The following is an 11,145-nucleotide window of genomic DNA, read 5'->3' as shown; positions in this document are numbered from 1 at the left end:
GGTATCGCTCGGTTCTGCTCGAGCCAGCTCGGCTCGGCCTCTTCGGTGATGGTCGATAACAACGAGAGTGCGTACTGAAGGCACACTCCTTTAATTCCCTCACAAATCTCTCCCGAGTGCAATTTCCTTTGAATTTCACTCTGGCATGCAAAAAATCCTGTTGCGCGAATCTTAATCGATCAATTATCCAGATCGATATTATTCGATCATTGCGAGATTAATCGAAAGATTTGCCCAGCCGTTTTTTTGCGATGATATCTATTAGCGCACGTTTGCCTGTTTCACGTTCATTTCTTCTAAGAATATAAATGTCCTAAGAACACGTAATCGTTTATTACATTTATAATTTAATTCGTATTTAAATAATGTGAAAATAATCTGAAAATCTGATAATCTGAAAATTGTAAAGATGCAAAGAGAGATAAAAATAAATTTACTAAAATTTAAAAACACTTGCGTTATGTAAACATAAACGGTGCGCGTATTAAACGATAATTCACGCGTTCCATTTCTGAAACAAAGCGAGTTCGAATTAATTGGCATCGAAATTTCCTGTCGCTCGTTAAAAATCAGGTCGGGGTCGCTTGTGGACAATATTAGATCCATAATCAGTATCTCCGAGTCACTAATGACCCGCGCTTTTGCGGGGACGAAGGTTTTGCTCGCGAATCAAATGGCCTTCCACTGATACATACGCACCGCAGGCGAGCATCTTTCAATTATGTCGCGAGTTCTCGTTCGTATCGTTGACGGTAACGTCGATTGTTGCACTTGTCACGTGTGGCTGACACGTTCGATAGCGAGGGAGAATCGAGCGTGAAGCGTTTAAATGTGATATCGGCAGGGTGTAAAGTTAATTAAATCAAAGAGAAAGAGAAAGAGGGAGAGAGAAGGACAGAAAAAAACATGTACTATTTTTTTTAATGTAGCAAATAAGTGGGAATAATTAGATGAAATTTAATCCAATTATTTCCGCCAGCAAACTTTCTAAATTCAATGTGATATTCTAAAACTTCCGCTGCATTTCATTTAATAGTATTTTTGTCCTGCTATATTCGATCCATCTCTTACAATCTTAAAATTAAAAAATTCAGATAGTAAATGAGTATGAAACATGCCTGAAAAATGTACAGATTTATGACATCAACTCGCATTTTAACTTCTATCTTTTCGTCTAGATTCAAATAATAGGTACCGTTTTGCAATAACATAAGTATATGGAATGTAGTAAATGAATGTAATTTATCGTTTAAAAAAGCCAGATCTCGCATCGAGACACGTCTCGAAGGAGCGGCACGATGAATACTCCTAGTAGGTGATTATTTTCATTTAATCTCCTCCCAAAGATCACGTTTTCCGATTAGCGATCAATAGTGTAAGCCCTGCTCCTGTCTCTCAAGGAGAAACGTCGAACTGTATTATTGTATTGCCACGCATAAGAATCATGACAAGAAGAAGATGAGGAAGTATGTCAATGTTATATACAATCACATGTGTCACGTATGTATGAACCACTCTTCGAGCTACGAGGTTAATCACCCTAGACTGCTTATTGTGCTCTACCACTCGATAGAGATTAGCACTTCCTAGGAGTTGAGAAGTACTAATTAGTCAGCTACTGTTGAATAGTTTTTCACACGTTTGAAAATTGCAATAGTAAGAGAAAAAAAATCAATATGTTAAATGTTGCCCAGATTCTGTATAAGGTATATTAATAATTACCTTTCGGATAAACCAATTTACTCTCACAAATGTCTCTAAATACGGTTACATGGTAATTATCCGAGTTAAAACCCATGATATTTCATGTTTTCTGCTGGATTACCAATGTGCGTGATTCGAAGGACTTCTTTGTTTCCGTGGCGAACCGTCATAGTCAAGTGTCTCCCCGTTTCCCTTCTCTCCGTTCTCTGCCGTTTCCAACGCGATGATATAATGAGCGAAGTGCAAGCGGTCAAGTCTCAACGCGACCTTGAAAATTGAAGTTCGCGAGTATTCCCGTAGTAGTGGCGATCTCCCACCATAAAGAAGTACAGTTTTTACATCCACACCATCGCAAAGTCCGTAGTTCTGTCTCGTATCCCTTCCTCGCTTGGCTGCTGCTGACAGAAGGAAGATCCTTGGACACTTTCTTATAAATGAAGCTTGGCTGCCGACTCGCGCCTCATTTGACGCTCCACCCTCCGCACGCGGAGAGATCGATCCGCAAGAACGTTCCGGTTCTCTCTCGTGTTTTCTCATTATTTCCTTCTCCTCCTTCGGTTCCCTTATCATCTTACGCTTAGATTCTTACGCGGCCGATCCAATACTGATTGTGAACGCGGATTCTTATTAATCATTTCTGGAGTCTGGGGATCTTGATCACGGACTTTGTGTCAAAGCATATGTAAGTAATTTTCTCCTTCGTAATTTTATTGATTTTCGACAAAATTTTTATATGAAGCAAAAAAGAATAAATTACTTGTTAATTTATCTTTTTTCAACGGTAAGCGATAAAAATATGCTGTTTATACACTTTTAGCGTTATATTATTTGTTTTGTAAAAAATTTATTGCGATAGAAATAGGCAAGCCATTTGCAAAAAAATTTTATATAAATGTGAAAAATTTTATATTTTTTTATTCTGCTCTATTTTGACTTTATTCTGAAATTTGTGCCAAACATTCCTTCTTGTACAGAATTATGATGTACTGGCTGCACATGGTATATAGAATATTCCTTTAAATTATTATTTTCCTTTTCCTGTTCTCCATATTTTTTAATTAATTCTATTCCAACTTACAAATATTTGCTCTTTAGCAGAATATTAAATATTTTAAAACTTTATATATATATATATATATATATATATATATAAAGTTTTAAAATATTTAATATTCTGCTTGATATATATATATATATATATATATATATATATATATAAAGTATAATACATTTCATAAATATAACAAGTATAATAAATCCTATATAACGTTCGACGAACCGGATTTTGTATGAGTGAGATTGAATACGGAAAAAGACATGTAGTGAAAGTATCGAATGAACGTGCAAAGGAAAGATAATATGCAAAAAATTCCAGGCATACGTACAATATATTATACAATATGTACGTTAGTGTAAGAATCGTGTTTCCACAGCTATCTTGTTGTTTCATGCTATTTATAAAACACTGCTTAGTGAAAGAGAATCGACACGTGCAAAAATTTAAATCCGCATACGCATGCATATATGAAAGTCAATTATATTATATGTATATATATATGTGTATATACATACATACATACATACATACATACATACATACATACATATATATATATATATATATATATATATATATATATGTATATATATATATATATATATATAATAGGATTCGCAAAATTTGATAAACACGAAGAGTACTCTCATTGGCAATTGATAAATTCAAGTGTTGAACAAACTACTTTTCGAGTTGACTGCGAATTGATTGATACGAACAACTCGCGTAATCATAATGAATTTTTTGTTGTCGATCGACGATTAATTAATTAATTAATGCTGGCGCGATTATTATGCCGCGCTGTTCCGCGCTATTTGCGGGGCTCGTAACTCGCGATAGAGGCCCGTTAGATCCGCGTCCAATCCGGGTTGCCGACGCACGATCTACGCCCATAACGTTCGCCTTCGTTCAGCCTTCAACTTGTTGGTGCAACAAAGCTCTAATTAAAAATCTCTCGCATCCGCTTCGATCAATGCGAATGACGCGAACTTGACGTTGCTAGATAGATAGTGACGTGATCTTTCATTTCGCGCGAAATCATTATTGATTTATTTTATATCTCTTTTGTAGCCATATCTCTATGTCATAACTTTAATTTCGCAATCTTGCAAATAAGTAAATAGTGTGAGACCTCCGATTGCATACAATAAATGCACGTTTCAATTAGACTAAAATGATCTTGTAAATATTTGCGAGATGCAATAATGGTGGACGCTAATAATCAATAAATTGTGCAACTGGTCGAATAATTATGGTTAATAGGTGTACATCACGTAAATTTGCATTCATTCACAGTATCACGTCATTCGTATCCATGACACGTGTATTCATTCTCTCGCATTTACTGCATGTGCAATTATGAATTAAGTTAATATGCGGAGTAAATTCGTGGAGTTATTCGTGGATAACTTAATGGATTTATGTAATATATGTTTATTAGGCATGTGATGATCTCATATGTTATAAATAGCTTATTAGTTGATATTCATCGACATAAAACACCTATACTATTTGCTATTTTCATTGTATTGATAATCTTTTCTATTATCGAATCTCACCAGTTATTGAGATCGTTATGTGACGAAAATCATTTGTACAGATTTCTATTTATATATAAAAAAGACGATATATTTATTTTGAGCAATTAAATTTATCCTCTACATATTTAGAAAAAAAGTAAAAATTTCAATATGATATTAAAAACAGCATTGCTCAAATAAAACTTTCATATTGCTGTAATAGTAAATATATATTTTTCATTATGATCAAACTTTCACCAAAGAAAGGTCAGCTCTAAGCTTGTAAGAGCGTTCCCGTAATATGATACACGCTTCGTGGAACACCCTGTATGAGCACAATGATGTTCGTCGCCCTGCGGAATCTCTCTCGAACGATGCTGGAAAAATCATTAAATCCAATCGGTTGGAAAATACGAAAAGCTCCCCTCGGGAAAAGCGAGACGGCAGATGGCTTTTAATCGATCCAACGGGGGGAAGAAAGGGGGAAGAAGGGGTGCTTTCTGGGCGATGTATAAATAATGTATCGAAAGGGAGAGCCGAGAGTAAACCATTATTGTAAAAATATATACTCACGAAAATTATCGTATAAGAGCTTTAAGATTCGCAAACAGATTACGTATCACGATCAAAATGATAACAAATTAGCTTGTCGATGGTTAGTGAACAGAGATAAAAATATATTCATAAATAACTAATTTGAATACGAATATATATATATATATATATATATATATATATATATATATATATATATATATATATATATGAATACATATTATACTCTAATCATGTATATAAATACATATTCATATTCTAATTATTCTCTGCAATTCACTATATTTATACCATTTTTGCATGTTTTACTGCCTGTTATTCGATTATCAGATGCATCGTTTCTCCTTGATCTACTCCTTCGTTTTTGTTCTATGCTAATCATTGGCAACACGTGAACGTACAATGTATAATACGATATGTATCTTGAAAGTTCGATACATATATATCGATCAATTGATCAATTTTTGTATCTGTAATTGATAAAACTGTTTCAATATGTTAATTATTTTTTTAAGGGTGAGAACATTTGATCTCTTATAGAATTTTTTGAAAAAAAATTGTGATTACTTATAACTGTAAAACAAAATTACTAGGTTCTAAATTGCTAGATTCTACCTAGAATCTTTACATTAGTACTAAAGTTAATGTGTTTCTAAGAAACACATTTATGCAATTGCTTATTAAAAATAAACAGTTTTTTGATGCGTCCGTTTGTTCCGCTTATCATTACGTTGACGTTGCGAAACGATTTTCCAATCATTAAGTACTTCTCTTCTAATCGATGTTGATAAAATATAAACAAATGACACTTTTGCGCATAATACAATAAGATATAAGATCTATATTATCTCGTAAATTACAACTTTGACGTTGCAACAACATGGTATATATCTTCGTTTTTCTCTGCTTTGCAATTTTACTATATAATTTCCGAAGTAGTTTTAAAGAAACTTTAATTAAAGTTCATTTTTTAAATATGCATTTTTTGACGTCTCTATTTTCATCACTCAATTCTACTTTGTAATAATAAATATTGAAAATAACTAAACTTCTAGTCAAAGTTTGAAATTAGTAGATGTTAAGTTTCTCGATTACTTTAACCTTTATATTTTCATATATTTATACTTTCATATATTATTTTTATTATTTCATAATTTACATTTAGAAACGCAATCAATGAAATTTCGAAAATAACGAATAAAGTGGCGGATACTTCAAAAATACATGTTATGGACATGTAGTAATTTTGATCCACTTGAAAATCTCAAAAGATTTTTAATTACAAAAAATAATAAAAGTTTCCAAGAAGAATATGTTCTACAACTATCGCATTGGAATTATTAGCGAAAATTCTCATGATTGCGCAAGTATTGCTTGGAAACCTGTTACACACGAGTTCGTTACCTGCTCTGCGTCAGACTTATTAACGCGTGTATCTGCGGTGCAATAATGCGGTAATATGCGCGATAATTTCGCACAATGAAGATTAATTATATTACACACCGTGCTGATTATCGAGTTAAAGAAAGTTAAAAAGAACCGTTTCGTAAGATTGCTGTATCAAGCACATCGAATGAATTATTTGTACAAACGCGAGCTATAATTAAAAAAATAAAATAAACAATTACATAAAACATTGTCCGCAGCATCCGCGTGAATCGATGCATAATATTCAGAAATTCCCGATCTATAACACCCACTATATTATATAAACTAGCATATAATTATCATTAGCACTCCCATTATTTTTTTTAAACGCTCAAATAAATACACAATAAAATATAATTGAAACGGTGATTTTTTATTGTTATCTGACAAAATATCACTATTGTATACGATGCGGAAGCTTCGCTTACGATGATATTTTTATAGTTTTATTCGTACTTTGCAAATCGAATGCGGCGAAGATGCCGCGAAAAGATATAACGTATAATTTTGCATAGTACATACACCCACTCGTTATAATCTTATTTATGCGTTTATCCATCTATCGTGAGCAATCAAGGATTTTTACATAAATCACATTCCGTGCTTCTCCCGCCCAAGAATTTCCGGGATACCCTGTGGCGGTTCACGCATTGCCAATGACAGACTTTTGTATCGAATCTTGCCTCTTACGTTCTTCAACCGTACAATAATCGAACAAATAATTAAAAATAAATACAATAAATAACAATAAATAAAAATTAGCTACAAATCGCCGGACATATGCAAACATCGATTGTTAATTATAACAAATAACTATGCTTCATGCATCGGTATCTGTGACTGTATCAGCGCACTATTCGCGCGTGTAATTACAGCGGATTGAATTACAGATTGCATCGCTTCCATACATCAAATGCACTTTGACGTTGATAGAACGCTCTTTGAAACGAAAAATTTACTGTCATGTAACATATTTTATGACTATTATAGCTTTACATCTCATTGTCAAGTTTAAATCTTGATATTCACTGTATCAATTATCGACTTATAAAAATTCTAATGGAGGAATTCCTCCACTGTATCTATTCACATAATCGTATTTCTTCTCGATAATGAATGATCTGAAATATCCCTCCTAATTTGAGATGTCCATGCTATTTGGGCAATGATAATCTTCATCGATTTCACATCGTCATTTCTTCAAAAATGTCATTATTTTCTTTTCATATTCATTGCTTTATTAAAGCATGAAGCGTAACGGCTTTTAAAAATGGATTCCCCATAGCATAAAGTTTCGTCAGCTTTATTTTTGCCTCATTTTGATGTGTATTGTACATCTTTCTAAATTCCTATAAATCAAATTGATGTACATATCAAATAAACTATGAAAAGTAAAATAAGCATTATAAAAATAAAAATGTATACATTACATATATAAGATATAAGATACATTACATATAAGATATAAGATTTAAATTAATAGTAAGTAAGAGAGATTGATCCTAAAATATGATTCGCTCTAAAGGGATGTTCTTTCTGCTTAAAGTAGCGAGTCGTTATCATAACAAATTGAATGATACTAAAGATATTCAAATGACAATTTTCTTTCCATCTCAATGATTTTGATTCAAGGTGATCTGGCCGTACAATGTATATGTGGCGTAAGACTCGTGTATTAAACTTCTCGCGCGTGTACGAGAACACGAGCTTTTCTATCCATTCGTTATCATAATCACAATCATAATCATGAATCCTTCTTCCCTGAAGATGATACTCGTGCGTGCGATGAAACGTGATATCACATAAAATCATGATGAAAACAAGCGCACAATTTCGCATTCTCTTGCGCGAATTATCACGTGTCAAACGCAGCACGTGTGAAAATAATGTTGAACTGAGCGAAAATATGCTGTCGTCTAGAGTTAAAAAAACTACTTTAAAAACTCGTTACTGTTATCGTTTCTTTTGTTAAGGAATAACTCGTTATCATTTATTACCAATTTTAGAAAGTAATTTGTTATTATTATCATTATTATCACAATACCGTTTACAATTTCCGTTATCGTTTTTAATAATATTACAAAGCCAAGTTAAAAATATATATAAAATTTAAAGTAAACGTTACACGTTGTCAAAATTATTTATTATAATTAAGAAAATATTTAATATATCTTGCTAATCGTATTGATTCTTTTACCTAAACCTAGTAACCTAGTAATCCATAAACATGATAGTGCAAAAACATAAATCTGTAACGATAAAATTGCATAATATCCGCAGAAAATAAGATATATTAACATATATTTACATTATATATATCTTTTAACGTATAATATGTCTTTATTTCTTTTAATTATAATTTTAGAGTGAATTTTATACTGACAAGTTTTCCTACGCGATCCTAAAACAACGATTCTTAGATAGAACATGTATAACGTGTACATTTGTAAATTCAACAATTAGACTGTTTTCCATTGTCTTTCGATCTGATACTAGAGTGGACATGGATCGCAAAATGCACTCGCCACTTGCTTACTTTTAAGCTCGTACACTCTATTGCGCAATGGCATTGTATATAAATTACCTTGAACGATTGGTACCATGTATTGATCAGCATAGTATTACGTACTAGCTGACTAAAGTATTGAAATTAAAATACTGTCGATTAATCACGAATAATAAAGTCAGTTTCGTAATAGCAATTTTCTTGTAATTTCTAATCGCGATTCGCGATCTCATCCTCTCGTTTCGGTGATGAACGCAATCGTTCATGCAATCGTCATTGTTCATATTCATGAATGACACTAATCTTTGCTAAACAATAAATATCTGCGTAAAAATCTATGTACGCCATATTTTTTTCTTTAAAAAGAAATTAAAACTGGTATTTTAAGAGAATTTTAAAAGTCATTAACTCTTAATCAAAGTTATATAAATATAAATATTAATCGAAATTAATTTTTAAGAAAAATCGTAGCAATTTTTACGTACATACATGTTCAAAAACGCTATTTAGGTATCTCGTAATTAAATTCATCGCAATTTACTGCATGCACATTATCCGCAATCCTTCCGAATAGTAATACAAGGTTCGCAGTTAACTACGCGATAGTTGATATATCCGCCAACAAATGCGACAACTATAATTCTCATCGCATGCTAATTACATAATCCTTTTGCTGCACAAGTAAAAAAAATCCTGTTCAAGTTATATGTTTTCCAGATCAAGCAAGAATGTTTCGTTCAATGATGCAAAAATTGGCATTTCTTTACAAACCTTATGCGTTGGCTATATTGTCGATCGGCTATGTCCTAGCAGAATTAGGTCATTTTATAATAGGTAAGTGATACTCTCTATTCTTTAGATATCTTAATCATCTAATTTGTCTTAACCATTAATTTAAATCATATTTTATTTTTTATTTTTAGAATCTTTTTTTTATCTTTCCATGTACTACATTTTGCGGTTCTCAATGCATTTCTAGTTTTACTAACGGTAACTAATCCTTTCGGGAAGGTGTAACGAGCAAAGAGATCGCCGAGGACCTGCATTATGGCGATATTTCCTGCCAATTTAATTCGAAGACATTATGGCTAATCGACCTTCCGGTGCAATGCGAAGTTGCGAAGAATTCCACCTAGTAAGTCTAATTAGTGTCAGTTAATATACAGGGTGTCCCGAAACTAACGCTTGATATTTTAAAGGCAGATTCTCTGGCCAATTTAAAAACGATTTTTCCTTAGCGAAAATGTCGCGGCACTAATAGTTTTCGAGTTATAAACAATTGAAAATAAAGGGTTTTTCGCAAACCAAGGCTTATGGGAATAAAATATTAATAAAGTCACATTCTTTAGTTAATTTTAGGTAGAATTTACTTTAATAGAATTTTAATTTAAAGCTTAGAAAGATACATGATGACAAAAATTGGGAATATGCAAAAAATAATGATCTCCCTCGACATTTTCGCTGAGGAAAAATCGTTTTTACATTGGCCAGAGAATCTGCCTTTAAAATATCAAACGTTAGTTTCGGGACACCCTGTATATATATGCTCTAGAAATTTCAGCTGAAAATAAGAATCGTACGTAACTGTAAGCGTAATTAGCAGTCAGTATTTCCTCCTCTGACAAATCGACTTCCTTGTGAGTGATTGTGATTGATTCACTGGCTTGATACCGCTAACAATAAGTCACGCGTCGATAATGGAACAAGATAGCGTCGCGAGGGGACTCACGACATTGCATCAAGATTAATTGACTCGTCATCAACATCCCGGGAAAATTGCTAAATGCCACGAATAATTTCGCGATTCACGATAGAAAAAAATCTCTCATCTCCGTCTCTAAATTCCACTTGTACAATAATTCTCGGGCATCAATCAAGCAGATCGAAAGCTGTCCATACGCGCGCAACAATTTATCGCATTCGTCATCGCGTTGCACTTTCGCTCAGTTCTCGCATAATGCGTTCTTTGTTCCACAGCTGCGAGTCCCTGGAATTGAACGGATCTTATTACTGCGAATGGAATTACAATGGCCTCGGTCTGGACTATCAAATTCTGGCGGGGCCTAGCTTCATCGCGATCTACACGATCGTCGGTATTGTCTTGGGCATTGCGGCTGACAGATATAACAGGTAATTAACAAAATCAATTAATAATTTATGTAACCCACGAGGCATCTATCGCGTTCCCAGAGTGAGGCTGCTGACGACTTGCACTCTGGTATTCAGCATCGCGATCTTCCTGAGCGGGGCGGTGAAGGAATATTGGCAGCTTCTTATTCTGCGAATGGTCCTGGCGGCGGGGTGAGTTTTAGTAATTATGGCACTTCCGTTTCCAGTCGTTGGTTCGTTCATTCGTGAACGACAATAGAGGATCG

At 33.4% G+C, this 11,145-nt stretch overlaps 1 protein-coding gene across 1 annotated transcript in view; it reads left to right on the top strand.

Annotated features, from left to right (window-relative positions):
• Positions 1 to 2,175: 2,175 nt before the first annotated feature.
• The window catches only part of LOC145964126 (hexuronate transporter), a 12,472-nt gene continuing 3,502 nt past the window's right edge, over positions 2,176 to 11,145 (top strand). Inside the window, exons 1-5 of the mRNA XM_083086557.1 lie at positions 2,176 to 2,386; positions 9,488 to 9,604; positions 9,782 to 9,905; positions 10,748 to 10,900; positions 10,961 to 11,071. Of these exons, the coding sequence (XP_082942683.1) occupies positions 9,499 to 9,604; positions 9,782 to 9,905; positions 10,748 to 10,900; positions 10,961 to 11,071 (494 nt within the window). The 5' untranslated portion in view covers positions 2,176 to 2,386; positions 9,488 to 9,498. The remainder of the gene's footprint in view (positions 2,387 to 9,487; positions 9,605 to 9,781; positions 9,906 to 10,747; positions 10,901 to 10,960; positions 11,072 to 11,145) is intronic.

Source organism: Camponotus vicinus, unplaced genomic scaffold, assembly GCF_025532165.1.
Source record: "Camponotus vicinus isolate PSW18456_S1 unplaced genomic scaffold, iyCamVici1.0 SCAF_1, whole genome shotgun sequence".
Classification (NCBI taxonomy): Eukaryota; Metazoa; Arthropoda; class Insecta; order Hymenoptera; family Formicidae; genus Camponotus; species Camponotus vicinus.
The sequence above is the reverse complement of the archived record's forward strand: the minus strand, read 5'-3'. Positions and strand labels throughout refer to the sequence as shown.